Consider the following 21,336-nt stretch of genomic DNA (forward strand, 5'->3'; position numbering starts at 1 on the left):
CAGAATTTTTGCAAGTTATTGTACTTGTTTTTCCAAGAATAATGTTGCATTCAGTGATTTTATGTGTGGGGTGTACTCGATAGCTCTCTGATGAGATCTGTATCTGCTATATAATGCAGCAAGCATCCAATAGCTTTGTGTAATGTGAGGACCTTTTCACATATGAAATGTCAGTTGTTATTTGTTTAGAGATTCGGAATATTTGAGAGAAAAGGGACAAGATTTAATTAAAGGAGGAATGAATAAATCGTAATTGTGCCATCTATTTTATGATTAAGTGACGCCTTCTGTTCTTGATTGCATTAGCCAGATTTTAAGAAATAAATCATTACGGGAAGAGCATTTCATGATCCACTACATTTATTTACTAATAATTACTTAATTCATAAACAATAGACGCAATATTGCCAATAAGCCACACGAAGCCTTGGGTATCACTGGTCGTTGGAAGCCTGCACAGAGCCGAGTTCTGAGACGTTGTCGACAAACAGTTTACACACCAACTCCAGCTGCTCCTCGTCACACGTCATATTGCGACTTCCGGAACATCCGGGCTTTTTCTCTACTATTAACAACCTCTTCTGCAATTTGTCTCTGCGGTTAGAGTTCGTCTTTTTCGGTTTGCTCTGGTGACGTATTAAGTAGCTCTCTTTAGTGACGACACTGTAAGTTCGATTGATCATACCTTTGAGACAGGTGCAGCAGGGAAACCACATGTAGAACAAAGTCAGAAGATCTGCCTGGAAATGATAAAAAGAATGGTTCATCTTGAACAGATGGTGTGCCACGATCGATGTAGAAACATTCCCGTATTGAAGGTAACAACCTTCAAAATAAACTGTGGTCTACATTTTGCAGGCCTCTAAAGATACTCTGATGATAAAATACCAAACTCAACTCTAGCAAACATTTATAGAGACATAATTTGTGTTCTAAATGGTTTATCTTGTAAACCATTGTATATAAATAACATTTTGTGTCTCATTTATTTATTTTGACGATAAACTACATTAAAGAAAGCAGCTATATAAAGGAAATGCAGTTCATTAGTTGCCGAGATTACTATTATACATTTATTAAATCAAGGTAATATTAACGGTCTGCATTGTCCAAATGCTTTTAGGTTGGTAATAATTGAAAAATTCGTTATTGAATCAATCAAATTCCATAGAATTCGACAACTAGCCCTACCCTAAAGCTGTCGTTTGTGAAGCTGTAGATGATTGGATTAGCGAAGCTATTGGACATAGCCAGCCAATGAACACCGAGATAAATGCCCAGCTCCAGTTTGTCATGGTGGGGGGAGGGATGGAAGTCACGGACCAGCATGAAGGTGTGGAGGGGCAGCCAGCACACCCCGAACATTGTAACCACGATCACCAGCATCTTCACCACCTGTCAATGGAAAACCAGTTTCAACGAGCCATCAACTAAAATGGATCAACATTTAAGACTTATGTTGTTTAGTAGTTGCAAAGTTTAGTTATGAGCGTATTTTCAAAAATACGTTGTAGTTTGATTATAACATCAATCTTCCTAACTTTTTGTCACCAATCAAAGAAACTTGGTTTTGTCTAAAGTTTTTCTAACATTATCATTAAGAATTATCGTGAATGTGCAACGGTTGTAAGGCATATTGTCAAGGTAGTTGGTTAAGAAGGAATGAAACACATTCACTGTAGTTTGGGTATACCAATATCCGATATGATGACTGGGCTATGATCTGGTTTGATTATGAAATAATGAAAATACATGTAGTGTGTTGTGTTTTCAATATCTTCTTTATCATATAACCAAAAAACATGGTGGCAATTTATTTAAGAAATGAACTCAATGTCTACCCAAGTTTTACAAGTATAACCTGGGTTGGGGCAATTTACGTTTTATAATCCGCGAAGCGGATTATAAAAAAGCGTAAATAGCTCCAACCCAGGTTATACGAGTATAACTTGGGTAGATATTGAGTTCATTCCTTATAATTTAATTTTCTGTAATTTGCTGTACAAATTGAGTCCGTTTTACTTTTAAAAATGATATTAATCTTTCAAAATTCAAACGTAACGTCAAGCGGATTAGTACGTTTTTGACGTTGGTGCATTGACGTGCAAACCAGGTTAAATAAATTTAACTAAATTATTCTATCCAATCAAATGCCGCGTTACAACCAGAATTAAATTATAAAACTTTATTAATAAGTATTTATAAACTTATGAAATAACATGAATGGATGCAAAATTATGTGAATTCAATAACTCAAACATTTAATTATACAGTACCCCCCTTAAGTTTCAGAGAGTTTGCGTTCGAAGATTGGAATTAGCTTCTTGAGTCAGTTGGACATCGTTGCAGGTGAGTGATGTGGCCCATGGACCTCATGTTTAATTTGTTATGTAAAAGTTATGGCATGTTTTATTGCTTGTGTATGGGTATTTAAAAAATCGCAAATCGTTGAGTGCTTATCTCTTGATACGTCGTCCCTGCATGAGTATTTCAAGGACAGTAACACCAAAGTTTGTCTATTGCAGTGTTCTTATCTAATTGCATCACTTAATCCCTCGTTTAATTCGCAAACAATTACGGGTAGTTTGATTTGCACATTGATTCCTTATTTTTCCATGTAGCCTTGTTTTAAAGAAAGAAAACTTAATTTATCTCTTTTAAAAACATCAAAATTGCATTATATTTTTCATATACACATTGATTAATCGATGCCACACCCTGTCGGGAATTTCCGATAGCTTTCAAATTCGCCACATAAATTATTCGATGAAATCTAGTCGTAAAGGTTTTGTAATCTTCTTATAAAAATTGGGTTACCGCATATTGATCCACGGCCTTGATCTAATTTTTCTAGAATTCCCCCTGAAAGAGATGATCCTTTTGAACAGCTCGAAAATTGTTTCGGCGGAAATACCGAACATTAAATGCATAATGAACAAAGAAAATAGCCCTAATATACACAAACTTTCGATGATTCATATTTCCCTTAAAATTCTTTATGATATTCATGGTTGGACTCTTCTTGATACAGTTCAACGTTTCAGAGAGAGAGAGAGAGAGAGAGAGAGAGAGAGAGAGAGAGAGAGGGGGGGGGGTAAATCAACGTTTTATGCACCTCAAATAAATAGAACTTGAATTAGATTAAACGAACGATACATTCACTTAAAGGATAGCTTGACATTTTCCTTGTTTCGTTTTTTTTAAAATTTTCAAATAAAAAAAATATTTTAGTTATGTAGATAGACCAATTTTCTAAAACAGCTACAGGGTCACTCATATATATTCATCTTATTATGTGAATTATTGGGAAATTGGACCATATATCAACAAACAGCTTTGTCTACACAGAAGCAAACAATAAAATAGTATGCTAAATCGCAGACATATTCCATTTATCATTGCTGAGCCTGACAGCGTACTTCTACCAAAATCTGCAGCAAATAATCTTCATGGTTTGCTGACTGGAACGCGTTCCGAGTTGACGTTGATGGAAATGCATTAAAGTGTCCCAAAAAGCGTTATTTGCTTTAGGAATGGGTGAATTTATCAGCAGATCAGCGAGTCGTTCTATTGCTATCAAATCTGATCAAATTCCCATCATATATCTCTCCGAAGAACAGAATTGTGTAACATCATCATAGCCAGTCTACGAATGACCTAACTTGCAACCTTGTCAAGAAAATGAGTCTATATTGATTCACCAGTCCCTATTTGCAACACTTTTGGGAAAGCATTCCTTTACTTTCGCAATACGTTAAGTTACAGTTCAAACAACTTTACAGTAAATTTTCATGTTCGTACATATCCATTAATTGTACAACATGAATTAAACGTTTTCTTGAAGTTCTCGAATTGATATTCTAATATTGATCACAAGGTTACTGACTATCTCAATGTTAGACTGTCTCCGGTATGTTTATTTTCACCATTTCGATATTGTTTATAAAGGTGATCTATATGATTGTGTCCTTTTTAAATTGTTTCCCAACAAATATCTAATTTGATCCCACTAATAACACGACTAGGACCAACAAGTATAGTCATCATTCTGTAAACAACAACACAGTTATTCAATATACCCCCGCATCTTTGACGAGTGCTTTCGATTAATTGAAAGCCAAAATAGATTTCTGAAATTGTTTGCACATGTATTCTAGGATAATTGGGAATATAGCGCTGAGTATAAACTATGGTGTTTGAGGCTAGTGAGAACGGAATCGATGACAAGTTAATTAGGACACGGTATCAGCAATCAGTGCTTGTCTCGTACATCCTTCGTACATCAACTATAGGATTGCCTTCTCTAAGATTTCAATTTATTGGCGACTTGTGCCTTTTTAAACCAGTAAATGGGAGAAAGTTACAAATCTATCGGTAAGCGTAGAAGAAAAGGATAGGAGAGAAGCTTAATGTTGAGTTTTACCGATCGAATTTTCTGAACTATTAGGGAAAAAAACGAGAAACCAAAATGACTTTATAAATTATGTATTTAATTTACAAAACCTTCAGTTAGCTAATGATTTCTGAATCGATATTTACATGAGAGATTAAGATATAATCCTTCCAAATTGACGTGGAAAGGGGTCTTCCGTATGATCGAGATTCTTAAATAGGTAAGGTGTTACAAAGTTGCATCAAGAAAAACTGTTTTTAATTTTATAGAGATACATGTACACGTTATTTAATTTAAATTGACCGAATCGAACTATATATTGCAAATAAGTGTAACGCCTTTCCAGAGTAGTTCTCTAATGGGTGATATGTATAGCATATCTTTCACGATCAAAATACTTTATATCATTTCATTACATACGTAAAGATAGACCTTTAATTTCAACCAATTACACATTTGAACTTGACCGCTTTACAATTTTTTTTCCGACTCGAAAAAACAAAATAAATTCTTTAAGATATAACTCTGCCTATAATTGTTCACGTGATTCTAACAATGGATTATCAACAACATTCAAAGATTGTTTTCAAGTGTATTTATTGAATGATCATCTCATCAAAAATATCGTAGAGAAAAGAATGCTAACACACTTGTTCCCCTGCTGTTCTCCCCTCGCTCAGGTGCAGCAGTGTTGAATCGTCATGTTTCGTTCAAATTATTGAAACTATCATGGATATTTGTAGTTGAATGCCGTTGAACATTTATCAGAATTCACAAACGGTGAAAAGTTTAGTTTTCATATTCATTACACGTGACGTATGTGCAATCAAATCCACATTGTGCCTTTTAAATAGACAGACAATGTTGTAATTAAGCATCATTGTTCATCAGCATGAAGCTGTTTGCCTTATTCATAAAACTGAATACCAAGTTCGAATTGAGTGAAATATATGATTGCATATCGGTTTTATAATAAAAAGTTCATTTACAGGTGTTTATAAATCTCTTAGTAATTTTCACTTCGGCATTGTTTTCATTTACTTGTTATTATGAACAATTCAAAAATGTTTTTGATCGATATATTGGTACCATACCCCTGGAAATAATTTTTATCTGCCGTATCTCGCTGCAGTAGTTTCATTTTCCTGTCCACTGTCCTTAGAATTATACGGGTTCAACACAAGCTCTCTTTATGATCACCCGTAAAATATGAACTTACTTGTCAAAAAAGAACATAAACCAAGTAAAGAAAGTTAATTATCAAGTATACGGGGTCGCTGGCCAAAGTTTCTTTTTAGTGAATGATTACTTTTTTTCTTTTACGACAGAGCCTCGAATCGTAAAGCTGTCTGATGCTTAGCGATTTCTTAAAGGATATTAATGAAGGGGACAGATCGAGTCTGGGGGAGGAAAAGTAGGGCGATAGGGTCGTTAAATAGGGTCGTCTTCATCTTACCGAGACTCTTTTAAGGTAATTGCGTCTTATGAATCGCCAAAAAGAATTTTTTTGGTTAATGATGCAATTTATTTAAATTAAGAAATGTCTTAGTATTTTGACAAGCTCCATTCCTTAATAAAAATTTCCATAAGATTGTGTACATGTACATGTATTTAAGAATTTTCTTTCAACTTTTCGATTTTAACCTCTTGATTTCAAAAGGTTTTCAGTTGAATGTATAGTTCAAAATGTAAATTTTCTTAAACCTTCGGAAATCATGTTATGTATTTATAAAGCTTTAAAAAACTTAAAATGGCATACGGTCCTATATCGGCTGATTTAATAAAATTCTATAGCTCATCATTATTTTATCGAAATTAACTGAAAAGTAAAATTTGACGTTTTAACGTCAATGAGTTATAGTTTTAACGTCAATGAGTTATAGGATAAATGAGAGCGCTACTTCAGTCTCACAGTATATTTATATATATAAATGATGTGGAATTTTTAATAACTTCAAAAGGTGTCATAGTAAAGGTTACAGTTTCAGTCACAAAGGGAAATGACTAAATATTTCCCTATAGATAACGAGTTGAATAAATATGAACAGATATCGACAATAATTTTGATATCGTCAATAACGTTGGCAACGTATAATCACATTTCCACATCAAGTGTAGCCTGCTTTAATGGTCTGTTTGCATGCGTCTGGTCGTGTCTTTGATCAAAGATATGCACGGTCGTGCAAATTTCCATATTCTGATAGGAAAAAATTGTACAGCTTAATGGAAAATCCAATGATAAATTTCATAATTGCCTGCAGTGGGTAAATTTTAACTTTAAAATCTGAGAGAGTTTCATATTTAACATTAACTTATCTTTACATATTCGTGTATTATTTTGACTCTGTTATTTTCGTATAAAAGAGTTTGAGTAAATTGTCATCACACAGGACAATGAACCCCCCAAAACCAACTGATGGAATACAATCGATTCACAAAGTAGACTAATTAAAACGTAACAAACTGATCAAATATTTACAATACTGAAACTCAATTAATTATCTCATTTATGTTCCCTGTCTTCAACCAAGATATGGACAGAGTTATTGGATTGTATTGGATAATTGAACATGTTTTCATTTTGCAAGATGCAAGCAAATATCTCTCTCTCTCTCTCTCTCTCTCTCTCTCTCTCTCTCTCTCTCTCTCTCTCTCTCTGAGTGTTTGAGTGAATGATCACCGACTCAGAGGTACTGCATGCAGTTTCGCTCCCTTCATAACAGATCGTTCATAGTAGAAAAAAAAGATGGCTCCAAAATTGCAAAATGAGGATTGATAAACAGTTTAACAGTTTGAGATGAAAGGTGTTTCTGGATCAGGCTTTGTACGCCGGATGGTCTTTGTTTGGACGCTAGAGAAAGAACCTTAACAAATGCATAACTATTAAAGATACAAAACGACTTTGTGCTCAGCATCCCTAACAGCCTGTATAAACATTGATTCAACGTTACAAGAAAGAATTAAGTAAGAAATGTGTAGCATTTCACTCAAGGGTTATTTTTGGGGTGGGTGTGAATATGTTTTTCCACTGACCAGCTCTGACGTCAGTTATAAATTAACATTTTATATTATTATATTTTCATGTTAGATATCTGATTGGTTTAGATGCAGTTGATAATCCGTTCTATTACCCTCAACGTTAGCAACACACTTGGCAACGGGTAACACGACGAATTGTTACATGCGCGTAAATTATGCGCGTACGGTTCGCCGTAGAATTCACGTCATTTTTATATAAAAGCAGTAAAATTTTCTCTGATATTTAGATATTCGGTATAATAAAATAAATAGTGCTCTGTTTGGGAGGATAGCAGTTGAAATTGACACCCCTCGTAAACCATTGTCAACCTCCGCTTCGCGTCGGTTGACAATGGTGTTCTCGGAGTGTCAATTTCAAATGTTACCCTCCCAAACAGGCACTATTTATATAATGCTGCTCAGTTTTTTTTTTACACAACGTAGGCACTATGATTCTTTGGGTTTTAAAAAGGAGCTCTGAAATTGTTTAACATTATTAGATATACTAAACCCGTGTCCCTATAGTTTTTTCTCGTCGACGTTCATGACCTGAATAACCTTGCGGTGATTCTCTTTAATTAACAGCTTAAACAAAACAACATTAAAAAAATATACGTCGAATTGAACAAATATTGTTTTGTCTTAGAATTTAAAATACTACGGGGCCAAATATAAAACGATTTTATTATGTTTGATATAATGGCATAAAAGTAATTTACACCGAATTATTTTTAGACACAAGGGACAGTGAACCTTAAGCGTTGCCAGGAGCGTCATAGTAATCAATTCATAAATGAAAGGGGCTTCCGATAGAAAATTAAACTTGCGCGGGGAAGAAGATAAAAGGGACACGACTTCATTTATTTCCATTTGTGCGGGAATCCCATGTTGGGAAACGTAAGGCGACATGTTGTATGTATTCTCCTGATGTGGAGTTTGTATTAGTTTCATAGGTTTCATAGATTCGTTGGCTTTGAACAAATCTATGATTGTCATTTATTAGTAAACCAACTTTGTCACCGTTTTCAATGACAATAAGTGCTTTCCTGTAAAGTGGAAGATATGAAGGCATGTAATCAAAGCAAGGTCTTAGATACACGTCTGCATAATGAAAATGTATGTGTTTATCATTAAACTGTTAGCAACTTCAAGTAAGAATATCCAACTCAAAGAGGTATATAATCATTGCAATGAAAATGTCTAAATACACATGGAATTGCATTAACAGTTTGAATTTTTTTCCAGATTTCTATGGTAATTGATACGAGATACAGATGACATATATTGTTATCAGATCATAAAAGTTTTTCTGTTCTTGGCAAAATATTTCAGTAATTGTTGTGCGGTAATAAATTGTGGCTAAATAATTTGGTTAATCGGAATTTTATGCATTACATATGCAGTCTCTCTCTCATCGTTTAGTAAGAATAAAACCTGACTATGTTCTTTCATTGAGACCTTAAGCGATATTCAAAGAAACAGGATTCTCCTGCACAAGGAAATTTTTTCTACTCTCTAAAAAATTCTTTCACAAACCTTGAAAGTATTTACCTTGGTTATTTTTTCAAAGTTTAAAGTGATTGCAAAGATTTATCGATCGGTCAACTCAAAAACAGCAAAGACCGATTTCATGATTGACCATGTCGATACACATCAAATGGTCACTGGAACTACAATAATTCCCGCCCGGAATCTTAGCTTGGTTCTTTCCGGAAGTGAGCCGTCTGAGAATGAATTGAGTTTGTATGTAGATTACAAAGGATGATTGGTATCCAAGTCCTTCAAATCCCTTGAACATTTGTTTCCTGCATGCCTCATTACCATGAAAAATTGCATTTTTGTTTGTTAGATCTCAACAGCTTATCTTTCTCTGATGTCGCGGAACAATTTTGTTTAAGACATTATGCGTATGATTGAATGCTTTTTTAATTTATTAATGTAATCAGTATGTATAAGTTTTATATCATATTACAAATTGAAAAGATATAAACCGTGGAAACACATTCTTGCCCTTTCAATGGAAGCCTTTTCAATTCAGTCTCAGTGAATTCTTTAAGTGATATCTAGAGTATTTATTTGTATGAGACCACTGATATCTAGACAATAGTAACGTCTTAATTCTCGTTAAAAAAATTTACTTCGATGGTCAGGTATTGAACATCACGTTTGAGACAAAATGTAAATGTTAACGCCAAGAACTCGGACCTGAAATAAATTCATAATTTTAAATTCTATATACCAAGCCAGTCAAGCCAAAAGATTTGTGAATGCAGGTAAGCGTATATTTGGAGTAGTGTGATATAATTTTGAAACTGATAAGTGTCAACCTGAGTTAGTGCGCACTTCCTGAGTTTGAGTGCTATTTTATGCCATCGGCGCGATAAAATTAAAACAGCTAGATTTCATATCTATCATTGATTTTTCTTTGACTATTCAAAAGTGAGAAGTGATAGAAAGGTTAATTGAACTCTCTTTCGTTAATCTTTATTAATTAATATGTTGATCATGAGATTCTGAAATTAAACTGATTCACTTAGCTTGTATATGTGACGTTTCTTTGCATGATAGCAAATAATAAATCTACGAAATAAATTCTTGTACTCAAATTCACAAGCATTATTTATACGTATTCCGGAAGACAACGTAGGCTATTCTAAAGTACATCATCGGCATACATCTTACTTTGGGACTTAAAAAAGGATAATACTACCTTAAGGGTATCCGTTCTTTAGATCTCTGGATGGTAAAGTGTTATCTCTCTAGAGGCTGTGTATATCTATTTACGATGGTTTTCAGGTGTTTAACTAAGTTATACTAGTATTACTTATCTCAAATGTATGGGGAATTGAAAGGGAAGCGGAGATGTATGCAAAATTATGAATGACGGACTGAAGGCTGGGGAAGGGGTGGACTTCCAAAAAGGGTCGTGCCTATCGTGCTGTAAACGTACTATATTGCGATATTTGGCGGAATTTGATTTTTCAACAAGTTAGCGTGGATTTGTTTTAGCGCATTTCTGAATGTACATGTACTTGTTTATCTACTTGCATATTTCGCATTTGGCGATCGATATACTTGATTTAGCGGACGCCGTTTTCCGTCAAAAACGCTAAATAGAATGCACAACCAAATGTAATACGTTTACAGTATGTCTGCATGGAACTACAGGTTATTTATGAGACACGTCATGTAATAAATACATGTGTATTGTTAGACCTTCCACAACTACACTAAAGTCTGTCCCAAGTTATTGCTTCCATCACTATTTGATGATTTTTAATAAAAATATACATACCTGTGAAAGAAATACATTTTCGATGAAAGGGAATATATCCAAGATATCTTCATTGAACAATTATCCCTTTTCACTCATAAAATTTCACAGGAACGAAAACAATTTTCTTACGGAGATTTATAACGGGAAATGTTTACATCGTTTCTCCATTCGGAATACACTCGGAATACATCGCGTAATTTTTTAACGTTATCATCCGGGCTTAGTAATGGCTGATGCAATGCAAAATCTCCGTAGACTTTAAATTTTGGGATGTGTATTGAAACCTGAAGCGGTAGAGGGAGTGTTTCAAAACAGATAATCTGGAAATTTTTCATATTAGTGGATGAACGTAGTTTGAGCACAAAGGTATTTACTATTATTGAAATATCAAGCAAAAAGTGGAGGAAGCAAAAACTCGGGACAGAGTTAAGACTGTAATTGGAGAAGGCAGAAGCCGAGTGAAACTATTAAAGAGTATTGAACTTGTTTTTGGACAATGGCCTTAAACATGAAACAGCGTTAATTCATTTTCCATTGAAATACTTCATTTACAAAGTTTAAAAAATGTAAGTTAATAATAATTATGGTGGCAATAGTTCTAATGTTACAAGTTTATAACTTTGAAAATAAAAAACAAACCGTATTTCAGTCAATATGCTTTATAACATTAAGTTATTTGACCTTATTGAATATTGTAAGTTGAGTAATATAAACTGAAAAATATCAATATATTTTGTATCAAGAAATAATGCTAAACTGATTTTCTTATCTCAGGCATCCTAAATATTATTTAAGTTATTATTGGTAATTTATAATTTTGAAATGGAATGAGTAGAAGTGTAAAAAGAATAGACAATAGTCAACTTGGATAAAAAACATAATATTCTGAAGTGATTTTCATGCATCTATTATATAATATTACCTGTGTTGATATTTATTGTAAACCTTAATATATTTTTCATTCAGATAAGTGGTTTACATTCAAGTTTTTTTTAATCATAGGTTGATATTTTTACGTTTAGTTGCTTCGTTTCAAAGTGAATCTGTTTGTTCATTACCATACATTTACCTTTATTTTCGATCTCCACTGTAGGAAGTCTCTGAAGTGGTCCTTATTCCCAGGCGGTGTCCTCTTCCATAGTAAGAAACTCACCACAACGTACGCCACTGAAATGATCAGTAACGGCACGATGTAGGTACACAGTAACACAGTGATGGTGTAAATCTTTCTGGACCTTTTAGACGGCCATATCTCGTCACACACAAGGTGTCCGCTGTCCACGTCTATGTGGGCACGCCCCACAAAGAACTGTACAGAAGACAAAGCCGTCGCTGCTGTCCATATCACGAGAATGACGTACTTAGAACGTTCTTGTGTAAAGCGATGTTTCAGTGGATATGTTACCACGAGAAAGCGGTCCACTGCTATGGCCATATTTGTAAAAACGCTTGCTGCAACTGAAATAATCTGAATAGATAAAACTATGGGACATACAGGCTCAGAAAAAATCCACATGTTGTGTATAGCATCTGCAAAGGTAAAAGGCATACAGAATAATCCCATTAATAAATCTGCAATAGCTAAATTAATAAGAAAATGACGCAAGTCCGTCCTTGACCTCTTTCCTCTTATAAAAACCACGATCACGAAAAGGTTGCCGACTATGGCTAAAAAAGTCGTAAATGCATACAAAACTGTAAGACCAATGAAAGTTTCTCCCGATAAATTCAAATTGGTCTGCTCTGACTTATTTGTCTTGTTTTCAAGACTGTTGTTCCAAATTTCATAGAATTGGTAGCGAGAGGAAGCCATTTTTGGACTTTCTTAAAGTTAGGTTGACCAATCAAATTTCACACATCGATAAAATGGAACGAATTCCTCAGCCTTCCTCATACCTTGTAGTGAAACATAAGGAGCACAGCGCCAGTGTGATTGGCTTCAATTGGCAAGCTAAGCGACTGATCGGCTCGTCAAATTGAACAGGGATTTAAATAAACCTGTCCGCCGCATCGACGTTATCACCAATATTGTCATAAGAGCAAAGTGTGCTCTCTATAAAGCAAGGCATGGCGATCTCCCGCCAACGTTTAACGCAGACGACTGGTGATGATGAAGATGCCGTCACTCATTGTAAGTGATCTTAGCCTTTGGTAGCGTTTATCCACGGCATATAGAACCTGTTATCTCTGCAATATAAACAAGCGTCAAGATATTCTCCAATAACTCTTACATTAAACTCTTCATGGTTATACAACTGCAAAGGCGTAATGGTGCTTCGGGTTCCAAGAAAACATATTTTTAATTTGATTAAAACCTGCCGAACAATAGTTCAACATTATTTAGCTTTTTGTGTTGCCGCGTAAAACATAATTAATACCAATGGGTTCATACTCAGTGTTCACCAGCAATTCTATTCATCGCGAAGTAATTAAAATATTATCCCAAGAGTGCGCTATAGCTTTACAAGCAACGAGATATTGGGCGATTGCTCTATTGAGCTAGCCGCGTCAGTGGACTTCATATCATCTCTGACCATCTCAAGAGTTTGCTACAAGTATTTGTTCTCTTGAATGTGTTGACAACCCCATTACCATGTAGACATCTGTAGTAAGGGTATTACACTGTACATAAACAATATCAGATATGGATTCACAAGCTTTTTAAGACTCTCCACGAAAAATTGCTTATTAGTTATTTAGTATAAACATGTCGTGCAAGTAATGTTTAAAACTATTTGTAGCCAATTTGCTTTATTCCTCAGCATTATGTAAGATATAAAATCAATGCGCTTGGGGAGAAAAAAAACGACCAAGGGCCAAAAACATTGAAAACTGAATAGCGTGCACGAACAATTTTCCTTTATACCTGTTTATCAACCCATACACAATTTCAGATGAGAGAGAAATTGGAAACCATTCTCTCGCTAAAGAATATTTTTGAAACCAAAGTAATTAAATGAAACATGTAAAACCAATCACTTTAATAATCAGAAATGAATGTGATAAATTTTTCCTTTAAAAATGTCTTTCCTCGCTGGATTACAAAGTAGATTAATTTTCGAACAATCCACAAGTTCCAAATTGAAAGCAATGTGACTGGAACATTTATGACTAACTTCCGAAAGCGCTATAAAACCTTGATGCGTTTGCCTTCCCTGATAGAAGTCTCACTGCCAGTATGTTTTAGTATCGATTCAAATGTCGTGCCAACCCAACGTATTAAGGCTGTCTGCGATGTCCTCCCTTTGGTTTGATACCTATCCTCCACGGAAAATAATTAAACAAAACAACAAGATTTTAAAATAAGATAATCCATATAAAGACTTTTCAGTTTGTTAGAACATGTTAAATATAACACTTTTGAAAATGATAAAATGGAATTATTTAACAATTTCAAAAAGAACGATATCCCGAAGGAAAAAAAACCATTCAAAATTTCTATTTTTTTCAAGCTGAATACATGTATGGTCACTAGAGGTAGAAAACTTAATTTTGATGTACCACGGTGGATTTAATTTACTTTGTATGACTGTGTGAAATTTGAGGCTGCTTTGGAATCCCTATTCTATTTTCACGCTACAAGATAACTGAAAAACAAACATTAAAATCCCCATTAATCCCTGCGGCCTCTCGCTCCTTCGAACACCTCCAACAAGTTATACTCACTATATAAAACAATCTCTCACTGATTTGTTGAATTATAAATGAGACATTCAACGATTTCATCTTAATCTCTGCGAGTTCGTTCATTTGTTGTACGGAACAAAAATACCAGCTAATGGTTTCTGAAAAAACTAAACAATCGACTTTCATACTTTGATAAACAATGGAGGTGGAATTCTTTGTTAGCATTGCCAGCGTTATGGCAAACAGTGCTGTTTTCTCTCGATGCGTGACGTTTTCCCTCCAACAAACGTATTGTATTCTTGGTGTTTTTACACCAGTTTGTGCTAAGATATCTTTATTTCATTTAAGCTGGATAATTTTCATTAGAGGTTTTATACACGCGTAACAATATCCAAAGCACGGTAAAGATTTGAGATTTTAACGCACCAAGAGCTGTTAATTCAATCATATTTGACAATGAATTTTAGGAACAAACCTTTCGCATACTAGTACTAACGTTAGGTTCATGAAATAATTTTACCCCTAAGATTTCTACATGTATATATAATTACCACAGTATATATATTACAATAATATCAAAGTATAAAAGCACGAGTGTGTTGCTCAGAACTTATGACCAACACGTGGGAAATATATCTCAAACTCATACTTTTTGTATCGGCTTTTTAATACCTGATTCGTTTGTGAGCACGTGCACCTATGAAAAGCAGCTAAGATATTTCAACGCAACTGCACACTTCAAAGAATTTGTGTTAACTGCATTCCGTTACATAATTGAGCTTGAATACGCCAATTGTTAGGCCAAACTACCTTTAGTAAAGTGTGACTTCGAATTTTAAAACTAACTGCTAGAAAAAATGCGGCATTGGCTGCTAGAAAAAAAAATGCGGCATTGAAAGAACCTTGAACAAATTACACGGTTTTGAAACACTTTTAATAAAATTTCACGTCAAAAAATAATGGAAAGAAAATACTCAATTTACAATTAAATGTTTTTAAAAAGAGATTTTGCATGTTTATCATTAGAACAGTTATATATTTACTGCTCCGTTGTTGACAGTACATTTATTCTTAAATGGTCAAGATCTACGACACCTCATTTTTAGAAAGCGAGTTAATTTATCATGAAAACGTGGAGACTTTAAAAAAAACCTCAGATGAATTGAATTGTTCATCTTGTAACTGCGCCTCATCTGTCATGAACAGGATAGTTTGTGATTGGATCGGACAGGTTACAGCGGGCATATAATTACAACATGACGTCATCTATTGTAATCGCGGAAATTGCTTCTCTCATTCTTATTTCATCTATAGAACGTACTGTAATAAAACAAGGCTGCATTTCTACGACGATTTATTTTGAAGTTCCTCTAATTCCGCATGTAGTACCCAAATTATGAATCACAGTGTATTTATTTAGCTAACCTGATCCAAGGGCTTGAGTCGGTATTTTATCTGGCGGCTGTTGTTATCGCCACCATCGCCTGCTTTCTCGATACCTTTCAAATGATATCTATATTCAATAAATCAACCAACCAACCAATCAATTAATCAATCAATCAATCAATCGCGTCCGGGCTGGACTAGAGATGTCAAAGAACTACACACTAAAGAAAGACAATTGCGCCAAATCTGGATATCAGAGGGTAGGCCTAGGGGGATGATACACGAATCATACCGCAATTATAAACGCGCTAAGAGACACTTTCGGACTGTCCTAGACATGGAATTCGAGAACCATATGAAAGGCGTACATCGCGACTTGGACACAGCAGCCAAGTGCGATATACGCCTCTTCTGGAAACTGGTGAAGAAGCAGAAAAAGAGAACTTCACGCACGTATCCCGAAATTCACGGAGACGATGGTGCTATTTTCAAAGACCCTGAAGGTGTAGCTGAAGCCTTCGCAATGTACTACGAAAAAATATATACTCCCTCCGAAGATGACACCTTTGATGAACACTTCCGCCAGTTCATCGAAAGCAAGTACAGACACATAGAGGAAGAGTGTACTAAAGTTTCTGGAAATATCCCCGGCGGACCAATAACTACAGATGATCTCTCGCCAGTTGTTAACAACCTGAAGAGAAGAAAATCCCCAGGCCCGGATAGGATAACATACGAACATATTATCTTTGGAGGGAAGAAAGTACTTAGATGCATTGTTAAACTTTTTAATGCAATTATTCTACATGGGAAAATACCGCCAATATGGAAACAAGGGCTCATAGTTCCTTTGTATAAGGGGGTGACAAACAAAAGACTTCTACAAATAGCTACAGACCAGTTGCACTGCTCTCTTGTTTTCTTAAAATTTTTGAAAATGTTCTTAATAGTAGAATATCAAAGTATGTTTTAGATAGTCAATGCTTTCCAAACAAACAACAACAAGGTTTCCAAGAAATATTAGGTTGTTTAACCGCATCGTTCAACTTGCAAGAGACTGTTTACTATAATTTAGAGCAGGGAAGTAATGTTTTTGTAGGTTTTTTAGATAGCTCAAAGGCATTTGACACTGTCTGGAGACATGGTCTCCTCTTCAAGTTGTACAACTTAGGTGTTACTGGCAAGCTTTGGACAATTATTAATGACTGTCACAGTAATACATCTAGTTCTATTGTTGTTAACCAAACTCAGTCAAGATGGTTTAATGTTTTGCAAGGCGTACGACAAGGTGGGGTGTTATCCACATTTTTGTACTTAGTATTTATTAATGATTTAGTCAATAGCATAGAGCAACTTTACACATGTACAAAGTTACTAAACATTATATGTAACTGTCCTTCTCTGGCTGATGACATATCATTGATTGCTTTAACACCAAACTCTCTACAGAATATGTTGGATGTAGCAAATACTTATTCCAGAAGATGGCGATTTAAATTTAATGCCAACAAATCCAGTATTCTGCAGTTCCGTTCGAAAGGAAATCAGCTTAAAGAAGCTAGCATATGGACTCTAGGCGACACTCCTGTACCATGTTCAGACTCCTGCAACCATCTAGGCATAATCATCAACAGTAAATGTTCTCTGTCAGAACGGATAAAATCCGCCTGCAGGAAGGGTAGAAACTCATTCTATGCCCTCACAGATATTGGATCCCCGTACCTTAATCCTTTAACGTTAGCCAACTTATACAAATCCGTAGTCCTTCCATCTGTTTTGTACGGCTGCGAACTCTGGAACAATCCTACCGCCGCTGATTGCCAACGCCTTCAAGTTTTCCAGCACTCTATCTGTAAATCGGCGCAGAATCTCCCAAGTCGAACAAGATCCGACATGTGTGAAAGCCTTCTCAATATCCTTCCTATTTCTACAGAAATAGACACACGTAAACTTCTGTTTTTTGGACGACTGTGCCGGATGTCCTACCAAACTCTTCCAAAGCAAATTTTTCTCGTAAGACTGTTTTCCTACTTTGAGGGATTGGGGAAGAGCCAACGCGGATTCATTCCAGATGTCATAAATTTAATGAACACTTACGATCTCCTGACTTACCTGTATCAGTGGGTTGAGAGCAGTTCCTTTCCATCCAAACTATCCTGGAAAAACATTGTAAGATCTACAACCATCAGAGTTCACAAAGACCTGCGACAGTACCGGATGTCTAATGACATAGACTTTTCTCGATTTCTGGCAGTCTTTAGTGAACAGGATCCTTCGAACTTCTGGCGAGCACCGAAGAACTGCTACGAGATCCGGTTGTGGAAACTTATCTGTAAACTTGTGACCGATCGTCCTCAGAGTTCTCTGAATGTTTGTCATCTGTGTGGTGCACCTTTCTTTAACCTAGCAGCACATGTTGCATGTTCTTGTGCAATAACCCTCGGCACTCGAAACAATTGGTGGACTGATATTATAAATAACTTTACCATCCATCTGTCTGCAGAACTGTGTGCCCTCCCTGACGACGACTTGCTCCTCATCCTCTTGGGTCGGCAACCAATCACGGAACTGGACGCTTATGCCACCGAGACTTTCCGTATCAAGAACTTTAAGCTGATACAAGATACTTCAGCCCAGTATAATCAGTTCATGCGCCGTCATCATGATGTAACGAATAGGGTCAATTAGTAAACCCTGTGCCGTGACCTGATATACATGTATATAACATTCGTTAACTTTCATTTTGTGTGTTTGTCCTTGTTTCTTTCTTTTTTTCTCTGACTTTCTTCACTTTCTCTGTAATTGCTGATTTGTATTGGTTAAATTAATTGTATTCATTTGAAATTATCTCAGTCATGAGGAAATAAAGTATGAATGAATGAACAGGATAGTTTGAGATTGGATCGGACAGGTTACAGCGGGCATATAATTACAACATGACGTCATCTATTGTAATCGCGGAAATTGCTTCTCTCATTCTTATTTCAGCTATAGAACGTACTGTAATAAAACAAGGCTGTATTTCTACGACGATTTATTTTGAAGTTCCTCTAATTCCGCATGTAGTACCCAAATTATGAATCACAGTGTATTTTTTTAGCTAACCTGATCCAAGGGCTTGAGTCGGTATTTTATCTGGCGGCTGTTGTTATCGCCACCATCGCCTGCTTTCTCGATACCTTTCAAATGATATCTATATTCAATAAATCAACCAACCAACCAATCAATTAATCAATCAATCAATCGATTGAAATTACATTGTAATCAATTAACATGCACGTAATACTTACTATTTATTAACGTTATAATCGAAAAAAAAAGTTTATATAAAAAATTGTAAGGATTACTTTTTGCCATTATTATTATTATGATTGAGAGTATTGTTGTTTTTATCAATGTTTCTTGTTTCCTATCCCAAAACCCGCCATGTCGAATATCTGTCTTTCGAAAGAAGAAACGTTCATTATATAGATTTTCATGTATCTCAAAAAATGCATTTGGAAATGTATATTTAGAGAGAAAAAATATCAAACCTGTGTGTAAAATATTTTGTTTGTATTTTTTCTTTTTATTCTAATTATTATCATTACTAGTAAATAATAAGTATTATTATACCTATTGTAATTTCTGGTCATATATTTCAAATCTACATATATGCTTATATTTATCAATATAATATCTATTGTAATATTATTGTCAATATTGTATGGCACTAAATCTTGTGTATATGACCTTGACCTTGTTTGTCGGAGAGAACTTACATAGGCAATAACCTGCTATGTAGTTGAGCAATGCAGTTCATGGGCCTTTTAATCACAATAATTTCATATATTAAATAAATAGACAAGAACTGTGGCTGTACTTTGTGTACTTTTAAAGTCCAGAGTTTTTATCATACATCATCTTGCAGACTGAATTCGACATGGCTAGTCACACATCATTATTGTCGACTAAACATTAAACTAGAATCATGCACTCCAAGAAACCGATGGCCAATAATGTACAGGTACACTTCAACTTTATTGGTTATTGGTTTGAAATAACTTGATAGGGTCATCACAGAGACATTGAAGGGTAATAATGACAATGACCATTGTAATAAGAAATGTACTTTTATTGAAGTTTGTTTGAATGATAGCTTGAGAGAGAGAGAGAGAGGGAGAGAGAGAGAGAGAGAGAGAGAGAGAGAGAGTGTGTGTGTGTGTATGTGCAAGTCAAATCCAACTATTCAAAACGTATCAATTAAATTTATATAAAAACATAATAGATTAAATATAAAATACAAATTTTTGTGGCCGTATCTTTATGATGAGGATTGTAAACATTTCTTATAATCACCTTAAACACAGCAATTAAAGTTCTTAACAGTGGTAAAATCAATTAATGTTTACCGTAATAATAAATCGAAGAACTATATACGATATAAGTCAAATTTGGCCCCCATAATTCGCCATTTTTTAAAGTGTTTCCAGTAAAATAAATTGTTATGATATTTTTTAGAAGAGTTGTTATAAAATACATTTTTCACCTATTTATTCAATTTATTTGCACTCAGTGGCACTGTATGACGTCAGAAGTGACGCTATTTTTCTTTTTATGAATTAATCAAAATCAGTCTTAAACAAGGAAGATTTTTCTGTTACTTATAGGTCTTGGCTAGGTACATCTCTGATTAAAATATTTTGTTTGTTCAATCAAGCACTCTGTTTTTTGAAAGAAAAACAGTCTAAAAACAAGCCGTTTTATGCTAAATTGCAAAAATGGCGGGAAAATTGAAACGTAAAAATCTTTACGATGTCATACATGTACATGTATTTCTAATTGTGGGCACTTGAATCAAAATGAAAATTATGACAAAAAGTCACGCATATATCTGTACAAAGAAAACAAAGAATTATAGTAAAATGATGTTCATTTTAGGGGGCCGTTTTATGCCCATATCATATAATGATATATAGTACATAATGTTTCATTTTGTGCCTTATACGAGCTTTTTTTCGACAACTTTCGCTCCATATCTGCAGTTGAAACCATGACATCATGGCAAAAACGAAGCAAGAAAGATGACGCCACAATGCATTTGAACGTCGGCTCAGTGCACAAGGCTATATTGGGGCATTGGCCGAAAATAGCTTTGGTTTATTGGGTTACCTTTATTCGGTCAATCCAAGGGGTAGTTGCAGGATAAATGTATTTATCCCATGTTTAGCTCAATATACGGTAGATATCACTCATGTGATAAATTTTTGATATTCCACTGTGTGTTCTTACGCCATGTTACGTCATAGTTAAACATTACGTAAGTTAAGGCGGATGATTGACGTAAAATGAAAAAGTACAAAAATAATTAATTTTAGTTGAAAAGTATTGAGTTGTACATTAAACGGCATTTAATGTTATTATATTTATTTATTTCATAATATGTTCGAAAAAAGAAATGTTAACGTTTCTTTGAAACGCCAAGGCTCGGGGATAGAAAACACACAACTCGTTGGATAAAAATCATAAACCATCGCAAATCATGAGAGATCCTATATATATATCAAACCATTTATGACGTTACATTGGTTTAGCACCAAGATCTCCAAGATTCATTATGATAATTATGACGTCATAAAGGAACTAGCACATCAAA

At 34.8% G+C, this 21,336-nt stretch overlaps 1 protein-coding gene across 3 annotated transcripts; it reads right to left on the minus strand.

The window, feature by feature from the left end:
• Positions 1-342: 342 nt before the first annotated feature.
• On the minus strand, positions 343-18,318 carry LOC105325425 (substance-K receptor). 3 transcript variants are annotated; one of them, XM_066066704.1, is made up of 4 exons: positions 17,814-18,318; positions 11,758-12,146; positions 1,192-1,395; positions 343-740 (listed from the first exon to the last, which is right to left on the minus strand). In XM_066066704.1, exons 1-4 carry the CDS (start codon positions 17,845-17,847, stop codon positions 435-437), a joined length of 933 nt encoding a protein of 310 aa, XP_065922776.1. In that variant the 5' UTR covers positions 17,848-18,318; the 3' UTR covers positions 343-434. The 3 variants fall into 3 exon arrangements, with proteins under 3 accessions (XP_065922776.1, XP_011423285.2, XP_065922777.1); XM_011424983.4 differs by lacking the exon at positions 17,814-18,318 and having other exon boundaries at positions 11,758-13,267; XM_066066705.1 differs by lacking the exons at positions 343-740; positions 1,192-1,395; positions 17,814-18,318 and adding an exon at positions 6,405-6,590 and having other exon boundaries at positions 11,758-13,352.
• Positions 18,319-21,336: the final 3,018 nt, after the last annotated feature.

Source organism: Magallana gigas, chromosome 7, assembly GCF_963853765.1.
Source record: "Magallana gigas chromosome 7, xbMagGiga1.1, whole genome shotgun sequence".
NCBI classification, from domain to species: Eukaryota; Metazoa; Mollusca; class Bivalvia; order Ostreida; family Ostreidae; genus Magallana; species Magallana gigas.

Bases quoted from the DNA above. Each gene is read 5' to 3' on its own strand.
- LOC105325425 (XM_011424983.4), bottom strand. From the start codon at position 12,501: ATGGCTTCCTCTCGCTACCAATTCTATGAAATTTGGAACAACAGTCTT. The intron at 1,396-11,757 runs GTAAATGTATGG...TTCCATTGACAG, and splicing joins AGTGGAGATCGAAAATAAAG to GTGGTGAAGATGCTGGTGAT. The intron at 741-1,191 runs GTAGGGCTAGTT...TATCATTTCCAG, and splicing joins TCACAAACGACAGCTTTAGG to GCAGATCTTCTGACTTTGTT.